At 46.3% G+C, this 15649-nt stretch overlaps 1 protein-coding gene across 1 annotated transcript in view; it reads left to right on the forward strand.

The window, feature by feature from the left end:
* akap9 (A kinase (PRKA) anchor protein 9) overlaps nucleotides 1-15649 on the forward strand; it is a 29340-nt gene that overhangs the window by 11288 nt on the left and 2403 nt on the right. The window contains exons 17-40 of the mRNA XM_077589977.1: nucleotides 2649-2811; nucleotides 3515-3609; nucleotides 3758-3875; nucleotides 4243-4281; nucleotides 5229-5461; nucleotides 5545-5664; nucleotides 7208-7384; nucleotides 8280-8384; nucleotides 8443-8595; nucleotides 9333-9419; nucleotides 9914-10654; nucleotides 10724-10837; nucleotides 10892-10936; nucleotides 11016-11150; nucleotides 11230-11274; nucleotides 11342-13246; nucleotides 13370-13427; nucleotides 13498-13625; nucleotides 13694-13867; nucleotides 13945-14115; nucleotides 14184-14289; nucleotides 14386-14557; nucleotides 14956-15106; nucleotides 15168-15464. Coding sequence (XP_077446103.1) covers nucleotides 2649-2811; nucleotides 3515-3609; nucleotides 3758-3875; nucleotides 4243-4281; nucleotides 5229-5461; nucleotides 5545-5664; nucleotides 7208-7384; nucleotides 8280-8384; nucleotides 8443-8595; nucleotides 9333-9419; nucleotides 9914-10654; nucleotides 10724-10837; nucleotides 10892-10936; nucleotides 11016-11150; nucleotides 11230-11274; nucleotides 11342-13246; nucleotides 13370-13427; nucleotides 13498-13625; nucleotides 13694-13867; nucleotides 13945-14115; nucleotides 14184-14289; nucleotides 14386-14557; nucleotides 14956-15106; nucleotides 15168-15464 — 5532 coding nt within the window. The remainder of the gene's footprint in view (nucleotides 1-2648; nucleotides 2812-3514; nucleotides 3610-3757; nucleotides 3876-4242; nucleotides 4282-5228; nucleotides 5462-5544; nucleotides 5665-7207; nucleotides 7385-8279; nucleotides 8385-8442; nucleotides 8596-9332; nucleotides 9420-9913; nucleotides 10655-10723; nucleotides 10838-10891; nucleotides 10937-11015; nucleotides 11151-11229; nucleotides 11275-11341; nucleotides 13247-13369; nucleotides 13428-13497; nucleotides 13626-13693; nucleotides 13868-13944; nucleotides 14116-14183; nucleotides 14290-14385; nucleotides 14558-14955; nucleotides 15107-15167; nucleotides 15465-15649) is intronic.

The raw sequence follows: 15649 nt of genomic DNA on the forward strand, positions 1-15649 counted from the left end.
AAGCCAAGGCTATTTGTTTATCTGAGTCTGGAGATGACTGGAGAAAGAGAGCTTTCAACAAAGTTGTCTAAAAAAAAAATGCCACCCTACTCAATGGAAGCGCCTCATTCTCAGCGGTCGCCCATAGAAACGAGCTGTATTTACATGGGTCTTTTGTCCCACCGCAGACAGCCTATCATAGTCCAGCTGAGTGTAGCCCCCCCCTCCCCCCGTGCCATGCGCCGCCCCTTACGAGTTCTGTTTAACTAGGCCATTGAGCTCGGTACTGTAAGCGAGCGCACGCCGCGTCCTACTCCGTGGCTGAAATTCACGCGTTACTCACGCTTGGATGCCCTTTGTCTTGGAGAGCTAAAAATAGTGAGGACTCACCCAAGTCGAAGCCAGGCGTCAGTGTTGTTCAACATCTCCCTGCATACTATTTTGGATATTGAACATTTTTAAAGTCAAATGTATGCCATTTGCATATGTTGTGTTTTTGTGCTGTCTCACCCTGACCTTGCTTGTATAATTCTCGGTGTGTTTAAAGTTGATTTTTCTAAAGAGAAAATATTGATTAAATATTGTTAATCAGGAGACCAGAAATAATCCTTACAGTCCAAATAATTAAGCATGGTATGTGTGCTTATATAATATTTTTTCATGATATATAAGTGAAATTGTCCCCCCTGCTAAAAAGACTTTAGGCCCAAAAAATTAAAATACGCAGACATTTTCACATTGAAAGGTTGTTAAATAACAAAGCGTCTGTTTTTGTTAAAGACTTTCCCCCTGGAGGAAAAACAATTAAGTCTTAAGTATGACGATATGTTGCTGCAGGAGAAGACATGTTGGAATTTTTAAGAGCTATTGTCTTTTTGCGTGCAATTGCTTAGGGAATGAATCCGGTTGAACGACTTGGTTGCTGAGAGGGTGTGTGTATTGTATGCGGGTTGTTATTTGTGCGCACGGTAGTGTGCTAGGGAGTGGTGTCAATGTTTGTGTGGGGAGAGATCTTTTTGCCATCCTACCTGGCTGCTGGTGTTGGGAACAGAAGCCACGCCTCCTTTTTACCTAACTCCCTCCTTCCCTGGTTTTTTTCTGAGCACTGTTCTTCCGCCGGGTGATCGGTGCAGTCAGTGCACCACAGTGAGGGTAAAACAGCCGTGGAAGTCTTGGATTGGAGGTTTTTGGAGTAGGGAAAGTGCTTCGGCTCCCGGTGAGTAAATATTCAGAGCGGTAATCCTGGCAGGACTTCTGACATGTCATTTCACCCTCGCCTGGACTGAGCAATTAAAAAGAGAGGGGGGAGCCCTCGGGAAAAGCTTGTTGTTACCAAAGCGATAAAGCTTTGTTTGGGAATCTCCAGTGGGGGGAAGACTAGGCCATGTGATCCCTGCTTTTCTCCCGGGAGGAAAAAAAAAGAAGGTCAGTTGGAGGAAGAGGACCCGGCGTACCTCGGAATGCCGTTTAACATGACGGAATCAAGATGACGAGCGCCGGTCGGACTTCTCTTCAACGCCCGCTGCGGTCGGACCCGTTTACCTGCTCAACGTGTTAACCGTTGCCGAGCAGCGACGTCAACGGATAATGGCAAACGCTCGCCGGTGATTGGGGGGGAAAAAGGCATCCTCGCCGACCATGGATTCCCACCGCTCCTTCTGGAATTCCAGAATGCAGAACACCACGTGGGTGGAAGGAGAAGACCAGGACGTGTATGAGGTGGAATCTAGGATCCCCCTCCCGCGGCCTTTCCCCGTCTACAGCACCCTCACGGAGAGGAATGCCGTCCTGGTGCAGACTCAGATATCGCATGTCATTCACCGCACTAATGGTCACCTACTTAAAGTTATCTCCAGAATCTCTCTGCCCACACCTCCGTATACAGTAAGTTTACACCTCATGCTCGGGACGAAAAGAGCTGATGAATATTTTACCGCCACGAGAAGCTTCATTCATCCATGTGATGAATTAAATATCCGCTGACAGCATTGGTGGGGGAGGCAACATCTGTACTTGGGTAGATTTTTTTTAATGACATTTATGCTTTCAATGCCCTACTTTGTCAAAATTGGCTACTTCTGTCTTTTTACCTCTGTAGATGACAATACAATTATACTAGAGTACACCTCTTGCGAAAAGGATTATATGACTTCTTCCACTTGTCACTTCCTGGTTGGTTTAGCGTAACCAAAGACCTTTGCACTCCAGAGATATGCAAATCGGTAATCGTAGGATGGCAACAAAGCACTTGACAAACTTGCCCTAAGTCTCATGACTCAAGTCCGTACTGTAAATTGGAAGATCTTTTATAATAGTCACATGATGTTGACCATGCATGAAATGACTTCACCATCCTAATAGGTTTATCACAGCAAACATACAACTAGATGTATTAATACTTGCTATCCAAGTAGTGACCTAAATCAATAAAATGTCACTTTCTGTAATAGTATTGAACTCATTGCCTGTGACTGACAACGGTAGATGACTATTTATTTTGAACTCTGTTAGTAACTGACTGTGAATTTTCATGCCTGCCGTTCACGGCGCTAGACGTCCAATCCATTTTGACTGGGAGAATCGCAATCACAATGGATTGGACGTCTAGGCTTGTCAGTGGCAACCAAATAGTTAAATAAGGGTTTTAAAAAAATGCGGTCGCCCCACAGGTGGAACATGCCCGCATCACCCAGACGGAGCTCATGCGCGAGTCCTTCCGCCACAACCAGGAGATCAGCGAGCTCCTGCAGAAGCAGGAGGAGTTGCAGGAGCGCCTGGCTGAGGAGGCCCGGGCACGCGAGCAACTGGCCATAGAACTACACCGGGCAGAAGGTGGCTATCTTTTCATTTGCAGATAAGCGCTTTGGGGAAATCGGCTGTTTGAAAGGGAGAGCAAAGAGCTTGCGAAATCAAACATTGCTCATTCATGCCACCGTTTTTGGCATCTTTTAAAGTGTTTAAGGGATGTCATAAATCACAGTCGCTGAAATATGAGAAACAACATTAAAGTTAATGTGTGCAATGGCAACACTAAATTAGTGCAACGTGATGAGGCATTCGAGAATTTTAAGATACATGAGTGTCACCATTTTTGACATGATTGATGTGAACAACGTGTCCTTTAATTGTCTTTCCCGGAGAAGACCCACCTTAGACAAACTCAACACCAGGCAATTTCTAATCCCACTGAGTCAACACGGGCAGCCATTATGGTTCCGTTTGACACATATCGGCTATTGTGCGCGCAAAGAGCTCTTTGGGCTCCGTATCCCCAACCCCGAATGGCATCCCACAGTAAAATGCTTGCTGACCTGTTATGAAGCATTTCTTTGTAGCTGCAATTCGGTCCCGTTCTACATGTCATGCAAAATGGGTCAGATGTGCTCACTTGCGTGTTACTCATTTATGCAGCGGGAATGCGTTTGTGCTTGCTGTTTACATTGGGTTTTTTTTGTTTTCATCTTGTCTGGACTCCTCTGTGCTTAAAATAATTCAAGTTTGAAATGCACCGATTTAACTGTCTGGTCTCGCTTAGGTGTGATTGATGGCTACACGGGTGAACGGGCTGCCCTGGAGGAGCAGTTACGTCAGAAGGAGGAGCTTCAGCTTAATTTGGAGCAGGACTTGCAGGTAGATCACAAAGCCCCATTTGGAATGACACTAAAATGTCTCGTCAACTAAACCATTACGTGTATGGGATTAAAAGTTGTGTGTGGGCGGGCTCAAATCGTTCTGTAGCCGTGGTTAACATGAATTTATTGTCCGTCGTCTGATGCAGGTTACGGCAAGCCGACTGCAGGAACTGGAGCAGGAGAGGCTTCAAATGCAGGAGGAGCGCGAGCTGGTATCCCGGCAACAAGACGCCATGCGAGGAACCGCCGGGCCCCGTGAACTTTGTACGTATACAAAAAAACTATAACATAAGTTGACATTGCTTATTGAATGAGGACTTTTCTATATCCCAAACCAAGTGTTCATCATGTTGATAAGAACAGACTTTTCTATCATGTGTAGACTTGAAAGAAAGGTTTATTAACTTGCCTTAACCGCTCTTGTTATGGTAAAGGTATCCTGTTAGCATATAAGGGCCAACAAATATTCTACGCATGTACAAACACAGGCAAGTTTAAGAAACACCCTCCTTTGATGCTTTTACTTACCAAGCTCCTGAATGACGAAACCCTTTTCTTCTGACGGTGTTCCCGTTGAGGAGACCAAAAAACAGAGCATGTTGAACTCTTGTGCTTTCTTATTCTCCTGTAGGCCTAGTTGAAGCTGCAATGGTTGCAGCACCTGAAGCAGGTGTGTCCACTTTGAGCATGGCTTACCCGCTCTCTCTCTCTTTTACGTTCCTTGAAATTGTTCAATTAACCGATCACACTAATACGGCAGCGTTACACAGAGGTGGGGGACTTGACTCCATTTTATGACTTGGATTTGCTCCGCTAAAATTAGACTTGATGTCATTCAAGGTTGAATTACATGAACGGACAAGTAGTCTGTTTAGATTTGTTTTGCTGTACAAGGAAGTGTGCCATTGGTTTTCTTTGGATCTTTTTTTAAATGATGGAGGCATTACTTCTTTGGTTTTCATGATCATATTCTTTGATAAAATTGTAAGACTTCATTAATTACTGGCAAATATGTGAATTACTCCCACCTCTGCCATTCCCCGACAAGGCTTGTGCTTGCTATTGGTCTTCCAATAACTAACCTTTAACCTGTCATGAATAATGTCCTGCAATTCTTTAACATCCCGGATTGGGTGTTAGCTCTGCTTTTAGCATGATGGAATGAAAGCATCTTTTTCAATCCGTATTTTGCATTATTGAGGAATTTGCGCCTTTGGTATGAGTGCAATCCTCCCACTTTTCCCTGTCAATTCTTCCTGGGCATGGATAATGCAATGTAACAGTCGATCACTCACACACTTTTGTTCTAACTCACTGCTAATCCTGCAAGGGGGCGGGGCTTTTCATTTTGGTGGGTTAACCACGATGGGTTGTTCCTTGGTGACGGCAGAATGGGCGTCGTGTTGGTGCGAAGGGTTAATTTTGGGAAACGGAGTGGGATGTCGGAAGAGTCAACGGATGACCATAACAACTGGCTCCTCAATAAACCATTGAAAGTAACTGAATTGTCAATATTGGATAGGCCGTGCATCCCACTCGTGACCAAAATGGCTTAGAGGAAAAACTAAAAATATTGTGAAATACTGTGCAGGCTGTGACAACACTGTTTGCCTTTAGATCTGCTGGAAGAGACTGAGAAGCTAATGAAGGAGAAGGTAGAGGTGCAGCGTCAGGCCGAGAAGGAGAGCGCAGACTTGCTGAAACAGATGAAGGTGCTGGAAGCCGAGCTGGAGGAGCAGGTCAACCGGGTGATCGAGCTGGAGCAGGCCGGCAAGACCGAGACCGGGGACCTTCAGCAGCAGATCCAGGCTCTGGAGAAGCAGCTGGATAAGAACAGGCGCTTCCTCGACGTAAGCTTCAAACGCGGAAGGCGGCAAAGCACTTGGATTGAGCCAAGCCGCCATTTAAACTGGGGGTCTGGACTCGTTTTTAGGAGCAAGCCGTCGACCGGGAACACGAGCGCGACGTCTTCCAAAATGAGATCCAGGAACTAGAGCGACAGCTAAAGAACCCGCAGAAGCTTCCCAGCGGCTCAGAGCAAAGAAGCCAACAGGTAACAAGAGAAGTCGGGAAGCTCTCTTTCACATATACGAACGACACTGCACAAAGCAACAATAGAGGCCATACTTTTACCTCTGCTTCAATGAACATGACACCAAAGTTGTTGACCTGCTAGAGGAGTGCCAAAATGTAATGAATGATTTTCACTTGTCACATTGCAGTCATTAATAGACATTGAGTGTAAACGGGCGAGATTAGATTGAATCTCAAAACAAAGGTTACTCATTGAATTGAACTACACAATAGATCACAACTCCTCATCAACTCATTAACAAGTGAGTTAATGTGTAACAGTCACTAGTGTGTTGTTTGGTGCTTTAAGCATCCTGACTTTCAATGGGTTAAACTTCAACAATTTTGTTTGGAACTTAAATGCCTTGCATTGAATGATTTGGTCATCTTTTCTAACAATAATTGTGCTTCCAACTCACAGGCTGAGAGCCAAGTGACGTCTTGCTTTTTTTGTGGGCTTTGCTTTGCTTTGCTTTGCTTCCCCTCACTGGCTCACCTTTCTCCTTTTTTTTGCCTTGGCGGTCTGTGCACCTTCACGCTCCTCCCGCCTTCTCTCTCCCTGGTCTTTGCAGGTGGACGGAGTGTTCTTAAAGGTACTGCTTCTTGTCGCTAGATGTCTCCCCCCAAACCTCTGGAGAGCGTTTTGTGCAGGGGTGGGCAAAAAAAGGCTTTGTTGATAGTTTTTGACCAAATTAATTTACTAAACCACCACAGCGGATGCTCTCTAAATACTATACATATTCTGGACCTGGCTGGCAGTAAATAAGTTGATGTATTTCATCCATAGTATTGCAAATAGAGGAAGAATATATTTTCAAAGTTAAACAATATTACATTTCTGCATGTCAAAGAGTTGGTATTTTATTGTATTTTTAAAATGATTTAAATTAGAACAAATATTTGTTCATTTTCAATCATCCCAAATGTATTACTCCAAAATTGTTCCATTTTAATTATTTGCTTTTATGGTAATAAATAGTCAAATAAATCATACTATTGTTAAAATATGCGAACATTTGACTGAATTGTGAATTGCAGATGTAGAATTTGTGAATTCATGAATGCATTTTGGAAAAAATAAGGAGTTAAGGAATAATATATCCGTCCGCTTCTTTGTCCAAATTTGAATTTGTCCCTTTAGCAAAAAAGTTTGCCCACCCTCGCCGTAGTGCCTTCAGTCTGACCAGCCCGTCCCCTTGTTTCCTGTAGATATGTGCATATTTTTAGCGCGTCTTCCTATCCAGCCCTCAACATGCTCTTCTTCCTTCACCTCCTTCAGATGGATCCTGCGACCCACCGCCCTTCCCCCGTTTAACAACCCTGTGTTTTGTCACCCTTGAATGAAATCTCGCTTTCTCTCTCCCCCCTGCACTTGTCTTCTCCCACGCCTCCCTCCTTCCTTTCTCAGGTGGATCAACCGACTTCCGAGCTAGCCGCGTGTGCCGGCTACGCCACGTAGCCATCGGTTTCCTTGGGGCAAATCTATTCAATTCCTCCCCTTTGCTCTCCCTTGCGCCAAACAGGTGGAACAGCTGAGCTCCCAGTTGAAGGAGAAGGCGGACCGCTGCAGCGAGCTGCTGCTGGGCTCCGAGCAGCTGCGTCGCGAGCAGTCCGAGCGCGACCAGGAGATTGACAAGCTGGAGAGCCGCGTGCGAGAGCTGGAGCAGGCCCTGCTGGCCAGTGCCGAGTCCCTGGAGAAGGTGAGGGGATACGGGGAAACGGCGAGGGCGGGAGTGCGGCGGGAGGATGGCTCGTATTTAGCCGCCTGCTGGTTGGTGGCTGCGGGAGGGAGAGATGGAGAAGAGGGAGGGGCTGCGCAAAGCCAGATAACAATGTCTAAGGCAAGGGTGTCAAACTCGGGTTGGTTCGCGGGCCACATTAACGTCAATGCCATTTTATGTCATTTTATATCTAATATCTAGATTTTTTTTGATTTTTCTAAATTGGATTAAAAGAACTTGATCAAAAGCCCTAAATAGTCAGTTTTTATAGATCTAAAACAATGTTTATTTAAGCTTTTTTTTTCTTAGTAATGGAAATGTCTTTTAATGTTTTTTATAAGTGGAAAATATTTGTATATTTATTTTTAGGTTTTACAAAATGCTTTTTGAACTAAAACCACAAAAGAAAAAAATGTATTAAAAAAATTGCAATGATTGATTTTATAAAGGGGGAAATCAGGAAATGTAATGTACATCTATAATTATTTGAATTTGATCCTAAAACAGAAAGTCGGCACTCAAGATTTACTTTCTCGGGCCGCACAAAATGATGCGGCGGGCCAGATTTGGCCCCCGGGCCGGCACTTTGACACCTGTGGTCTAAGGGGTCCTAATGCCGCCTAGTAGTATTTGTAAATCAACCGGAAGAGCATGCAGTACTTTGTCGGCACGGTGGTTAAGTGGTTAGTACACATGCCTCGCAGTGCCGACGTCCAAAACTTCAGTTTTGGAGTTGAGTTTTCAACCACAATGGGGCAATCAAGTTTAAAGCGTTTGCAATGAATGTACTATTTATTATTCTTTTGCCTAAAAAAAGAATAGGTATTTGTTCCTGGAACTGTCTGACATTTCATTGTTTTTGTGTCTGTGAAAGGATGAAGAGAATCGGCGTCACGCATCAATCACAGAAGCCAAACACTCCAACTTGGAGGCTCAGTTGCACACGGAAAGAGAAGCCCTGGAACGCAAAGAGAAAGAGGTAGCGTTCCCCGTTCCTCTCACTCGACTTTGCCTCACCGCGGCGCCGTCTCCTTCAGATCTCTCATCTAGAGGAGCAGCTGGAGCAGTTCCGAGAGGAGCTGGAGAACAAGAGCGAGGAGGTGCAGCAGCTCCACATGCAGCTGGAGATCCAGCGCAAGGAGATCTGCAGCCAGCAGCAGTTCTTGGAGACCAGGGAGAGCATGCTTCAGGTAACCTGCTAACATCTATCACATTTGCGTACTTTACATTGAGACAACCACTGTGCCCAGATGAACTCATTTGTTTAATGGTTGGTCAAAAATGCATTGAAGGAGCTGCCATGGACATGCCTCACACTTTCAAATCTCCTTTTTCATCAGGGTATTTTTAAGCGATGCTAAAGTGACGTGTAAGTGCTTGGTACCTTATCCAATCAGGGCTCACAATTTTGGCTTGCGGGATCATATTTTTGCGGCCCATTACTTGACATTTAAATAAAATACAAGCTGTATGGTATTGCCTTGGGACTTTTCAAAAATATTTCAAATCACTGACAGTACAAGCTAGCATAGTTTAGGCTAATGACAGATCTGAATGGGATGTTTGCCAAGAAATTAATCAAAGTTGGACGGAAAATGTATCTCGTCACTCAGACTATCTTGCTGTCAACACAAAGGTTGCAGTGTGTTTTCACTTTAAAGATTCTGGTTTGTGTACTTTTAAAGTCCATTTATTTGAAGTATACGATACTTTTTGTGCTATGATTTTGCCCTACCACCAAATGTATGTCTAAATTAAGGTTGGTAAGCACTGTGATAGTCAACAAACAATACTAGACTAGAATAGAAATGTGAGCCGTTTCCATGTCTGCCAGATCACTACGGAAACGTATGCGTTTAGTCACTGGGACAACTCTATTTTTGTGACATGTTCATTCCATCACGTTATAATCTCTTGACTTTTGAAGGTGATGGAGGAGAAGGACAGGGCTATAGCACTTCTTAATGAACAGAACTCTAAGCTCCAACACTTGGAGAAAGCATCTGGCAACAAGGTAACGAGCCATGTCTATGCACGCCAGGAATAGAAACCACAAATACATCTATTGCTTGTGCGCATAGCTCCATGGTCGTGTGTGGTGTGTTCATATTTTTGGTGACATCCATTTTTTTGGTGTTGTGTTTGTCTTGGTAAGTAAATTCATGTCCTCGTTTTGTGGTGCCTCGTTCCAATTTTTTTTGGAGTTTCTGTGTTTTGGCTCATTTGTAACACAGAGGTGGGGTCAACTGAAATTCAAACGCCTTGCCAAGTTAGCATGATTAACCCATTAGCTGCCATTGACGGCGATAAGACGTGCATTCCGTTTTGACCGGGAGGGTCGGCATCAAATAATCGTCTCCGTGCCTCCCGCTCAACGTGGACGACTTTTTAGTTTTGCGCCCACCTCTGTTATCATCTAACTCAATGTCCTAACTCGTTTTTACTCTAAAGGAGGTGGTGACATTTATTTTTTCTACGATGACTTACGATGTCCCGCTCATTTTTCAGGGAATCGATCGACGGGACGCGCTGATAAATGACCTGGAGTCGCAGGTGGAGTGCTTCAAAAGCGAGCAGGAACGGCTCAAACGGAACAGCGAGGAGGAACTGGAGCAGCTGAACTCTGTCATCGAGAAACTTCAGCAGGAGTTGGTCCACATGGAGCGCAAGGAGGACGTGGAGGCCCACGCGGGAGAGCAATACGATGAGATGAAGCAGAGGATGGACACGGTCACCGCCGAGTTCAGCGCCCTGAAACTGGAACACGCCGAGCTGCTGGAGATCCACCGACGCTCGAAGGAGAGCGGCGAGAACTCTGAGGAACTCGCGGAGAGTCTAAGACAGAGAACGGCCAGCTTTTTGGTGGCCCAGGCCCAAGTCAAAGCTCTGGAGAAGAGCGCCGCGTGCAACGTGGACGAGCTCCAAGTACGCATCCGGGAGCTGGAAAACGAGAAAGACACCCAAGTACGGGAGAAGGTTGCCTCGGAGGTGGTCAGCCAGGTCACGCTGGAAGCCCTCCAGAAGCAGATGTCCAAAGACCATTCAGGTGACAAGGTGAGCCAACTGAACCAGAAGCTTGGCGAACTGGAGACCAGTTTAGACGGCATCGAAAGGAACGACAAGCTCCGCAAGCAGCTCCTCTCGAGATCCAAGGAGGAGTTGGCGGAGTACGAGAGGAGACTGGTGGCACTCGTGGATCTTATGAGACTGGTGGTCGGCACGCATCCGACGATGACGGAAGATCTGAAGGTAAAATAGTTTAAAAGGGGACTCGTCAAACATTTGCGCCCAAACAAACCTTCTCTTTCTTTAAAGCAGGCCCACCAAGCTCTCCTGTCAGAACTTCAACAGGCTAAAGAGGAATCCCTGGCTGCCAAAACGCAGCTGGACCACCACGAAGAGCAATGCCACCACCTCAGGGAGCAACTCAAAGTAAGCACTCTAAAATCCAAAGCTATCTTTTGGTGACACCTTTCTTTCTCCTAGGACAAAACGGAAACAGTAGACAGACTTAAGGAGCAGCTTGAAAAGGTTTCCTTGGCCTTTATCTGCTTTTCAACCTACGCTCATAAAGGTAGCAGACTGCTAATTCTCCCGCGTGCCTTCTCAGGCATCTTCTGAAGGAGCCAAGGAGACGCAGGTACTCCGAGAAGAGCTGGCCAAGACCCAGAAGGAAGCGATGGTGGCTAAAGAAGATCTGAGCTCCTGCAAGGAAACCTTGGAGAAGCTGCAGGACCTCCTTCAGGTATGGATTAAGCATTCGCTGACAGAGGTGGAAGCTCTTCATGGTGTGATTCGTGTAAAAATATTGTTTTTGTTTTAAGGAGCGGGAATTGACCATTGCTGCTCTTAAAGAAGATCTCTTACACGTAAGTACAAAGGATACTATTTTTTTTAAAGCCTAGAATGAATATTCTAATGCGTGTTCATCTCCAGGTCAAAGCTGAAGAGAACAATGCCGAGAGGATACGCCTTCTTCAGGACCTCCAAGAGGTCCAAAGCAATGCGGACGCCAGCAAAGACCAAGTGGACAGCTACAAATCCCAAAATGAGAGGCTCAATGATGACATTAAAAAGCAAGAACTCTCTATTTCTAAACTTCAAGACCAGCTCCGAGAGGTCCAAAAGAACATGGATGTCACAAGAGAAGAAGTTAGCAGCTACAAATCACACAATGAGAAGCTACAGGAAGACATCCAGCTACGAGAGGTTTCTATTTCCGAGCTGAAAGAGGAGGTCCAGGCGGCGAGAGAAAACGATGATACATCCACCAAAGAACTCAACAGTTACAAATCCCACATTGTGAAGCTCCAGGAGGACGTGAGAGTTACTGAAAATTCTAATAGTCGATTGGAAGAAGATCTTCGGGAGGTTCAACGTAACATGGACACCACCAAAGAAGAACTCGACTGTTACAAATCCCGCAATGAGAAGCTCAACGAGGAGATCCAGCAACAAAAGGTCACTATTTCCAAGATCGAAGGGGAGCTCCAGAAGAATGTGGACTCGAACAATGAACAATTAAGCAGCTACAAATCCCACAATGAGAAGCTCGACGAGGAGATCCAGCAACAAAAGACCACTATCTCCGAGCTTCAAGAGAAGATCCAGAAGAACGTAGACTCCACCGATGAACAATTAAGCAGCTACAAATCCCACAATGAGAAGCTCGACGAGGAGATCCAGCAACAAAAGAACACTATTTCCGAGCTTCAAGAGAAGATCCAGAAGAACGTAGACTCCACCGATGAACAATTAAGCAGCTACAAATCACACAATGAGAAACTAAAACTGGACGTCCAGGTATGCGAGGAATCCATATTGAAGCTTAAAGGAGAACTTCAGGAAGGACAAAAGAATATGGACTCCACCAAAGAAGAACTCAACAATTATAAGTCCTTCAATGAGAAGCTCCAGGAGGAAGTTGAAGCTCGCGACATCTCTATTTCGAAACTCAAAGAGAATCTCCAAGAGGTCATTAAGATGGTGGATTCTACTCAAGAACTGATGAGTTACAAATCGCGCAATGAAAAGCTTCAGGAGGATCTTCAGGTACATGAGCTTTCTATTACTAAATTAAAACAGGAGCTCCAAGAATCCCAAAAGACAATGGAGTCCACCAAAGAAGAACTGGAAAGTTACAAATCCCACAATGAGAAGCTCCAGGAGGAGATCCAATCCCGTGAGGTCACCATTTTAGATCTCAAAGTGGAACTCCAAGAGCTCCAGAAAAATGTGGACTCCACTCTTCAACTACAGAGCGCCAAATCCAATAATGAGGAGCAGGGACTTGATGAAGGTGGCGTTTCCAAGCTGAAAAAAGAACTTCAGGAGCTCAAGAAGTTTGCCGACACCACCAAAGAAGAACTGAGAAATTCCAAATCCCACAACGAGAAGCTCAAAGTCGAGCTCCGCGAGGCGCGAGCAGCTGCCGCAAAGGCGGTGCGCTCATCCTCGGCGTCTCCTTCTCCCGTCGCGTCCCCTCAGCCTTTCTCCTCCTCTTCTCAAACCAAGAGGAAAGCGAGCGGCAAACTGCCTCTCCCCAAAGTGAGCAAAGAAAAGACCACGCCCCTTTCGCGGAAGGCCGTCACACCCTCCGCAAGTCCCGAGCCGGCCGCCTCCGACGCCACCACGCAGACGGCCGCCGACGAAGACCTCCTGGACGTCGTGGGCGAGTTCCGGGAGAAGGTGGTCCAGATGCGGGAGCTTCACGCGGCCGAGATCTTGGACATGGAGGCACGGCACATATCGGAGAGCGACGCGCTGCGCCGTGACGTGCACAACCTGGAAGAGGAGTGCAAAACACTTAAAGTTGTTATTGACAAGCTGCGCGTCTCCGAGGTGAGCTCGGTGACGGATCCGGGCCATGGACGGCGATACGCGTCCCCGCCATTTTCAGACGGAAGCGTCCCGTTGCCAAGTGGCAACAATATTTGCGGAAATTCTGATAAAATTATTTTTTAGGTACCCTTATCGAGGCAAGATCGACACCAGTCACTGTTCAAAGATGGCTACACCAGTGGTAAGGTCAATCTTTACCACGATGAGGAATAATGTATTGCTAACGTGTTTGTTTTTTGTCCTTGACGCAGACAGCAGTTCGGACTACAGCCAGAGAACCGGATGCGATCTTCCCGGTGGGCTTCAGCAGGAGTTTAGGGTGACGCCCGAAGGTGCTGGAAGAGATGCTGATGATTCAGTATTACCCGACAGGATCAAGGTCTTGATTATTGCATAAAACTTCAATTGTGAGCTTCCACTGTGACGCTAAGTGGTTCCTCCGTGCAGTCGTTACTGCGCGAAGTCCACCAGGAGGGCATGCAAGTCCTGTCGTTGTCGGACCTTCCCGTTTCGGATGGCGACCCGGACGGCACGTCAAACGTGTGGCTTAAGCAGAGGGACGCTTTGCTTTCTACTGTGGAATCGCTCAAAGGGCTCATTGCTCACATGCAGACTAAACAGGTTTGTTTTTTGGGGGGAAAGTATTCCTGTTTCCAAGGCACGAGTCAATGGTGACTCTGCTATTTGTGTTACGCTAGATGTCCGGCGATTCTGCGGACTGGCGCGCAGAACTCTTGGAAGCGGTGCGCCAAGTGTTTGTGAGGGAACGCGGCGTGCTCAAGAGCACCCTCTACGGCCAGTTGGAACTGGTGGACACCAGCGACGCCGTCATACACCTTAACCAGTTGGAGCTCAAGCTTGCCGAGCAGGTGATCAAGATGATATCTCAGACGTGTTTTATTGCCGTGATTTGTTGTTTTTCTTGCTCCGTGTGCAGGATGCTCAACACAAAGAGGCCATGAGTTCCCTCCACGCCGCAGACCGCTCCAGCCTGATGGCTGAGATCTATCATCTCCGGGTTCAGCTGGAGCACCTTCATCAAGGTGAGGAGGTGGTTGCCCCCCCAAAAAGCTACGACTCAACGTGTGACTAAATTAGAACCACGTGAAAAGAAAGCGCTGTTTGATTTCCTCTTTCAGGAGCACGACCCGCCGCCAAGGAGCAGCGAGGGGGCGGCGACGCCGATGGCGCGGGCCGCACCGACAGGTTGCTGTTGGAAGAGCTGAAAGGAGAATTGTCCCAGACCAAGTTGGAGCTGGAGACCACGCTCATATCGCAACACAAGCACCTCAAGGAACTCGACACGCTAAGGTTAAAATGGTGGAAACACAAGAAAAAGTGCCTATGCGTCACTTTTTTTTTTTCAATGGAATGAACCAAAGATATCATATATGAGACTAGATGTCTTGCGCATTCCGTGCACCAATGGATGTAGACGTCATCACTGGTCGGCCATCTTAAGGACACAGTCATTTGGTCCGCATAACATTAAAGTCAATAGTGCAATGTGCTTTAGATTTCTCAATTTTCAAACCGCTTAATTTTTCATAAATACTGGAAATGCAGTAATTTTACTGCTCGTTTCAAATAATAACATAAGCCATAACGTACAACCACGTAAAACTGTTGTAAACCATACCATGATCTGCTAAGAATTCAACTAATTAATATTTTGTTGCAAGGTGTACACCAGTTTGTTTTGTTTTTAGGGCTGAAGTATCACAAAAGGCTTCAGAAGTGGACGTGCTGAACGAGCAGCTGTTGGAGGAAAGCCGCAAGGGTCGCGAACTTCAGTGGACCGTGGAGAAGGAGCGCTGTCGTGCGGGAAGGAGTGAGGAAAATGCTCTGGAACAATTGGAGGTGAGATCTCCGCTACCCAAAAGCCGTCGCAACCGGTTTTGACTTTGACTTTGTTTCCAAGGACTTGAACCTGGCTTTGCAGGAGCAAAAGAGCCAAGCAGAACAACTGACGGCCGCCTTAGAGCAGGAAAGGCACGAATCGGCCCGTCTGTGTCAACAAGCCGAGAAGGAGAAACTCGGCCTCCAAAGGCGTCTCCGGGAGCTCCAAGTTCAACTGGAGACCGAGCAATCCAAATCCCAGGAGATGAGGTCTGCTCTGGGCACGGCAAAGGAGCTGCGTCTAGGTGGAGGCTCAGCCAGCCAGCAAGAGGACCTTCTTGAAGAACTTCATAACGAGTTGGATGACAAGCAAGCGCAGGCAAGTGAAAAATTCAAATCCAGTAATCCCTCCAATATCGCGGATAATGTAGACCAGATGTGGCCGCGATAATCTAGTGCTGAGTCCTAGTAGCAAGTGGCTCCCGCTTACGAGTTTCAGTGTGGATTTTCACATTTTTATGAACTTAAAAAAAACAATTAATAGCGGGAAAAAAATCGCAAAGT

Source organism: Stigmatopora argus, chromosome 21, assembly GCF_051989625.1.
Source record: "Stigmatopora argus isolate UIUO_Sarg chromosome 21, RoL_Sarg_1.0, whole genome shotgun sequence".
Classification (NCBI taxonomy): Eukaryota; Metazoa; Chordata; class Actinopteri; order Syngnathiformes; family Syngnathidae; genus Stigmatopora; species Stigmatopora argus.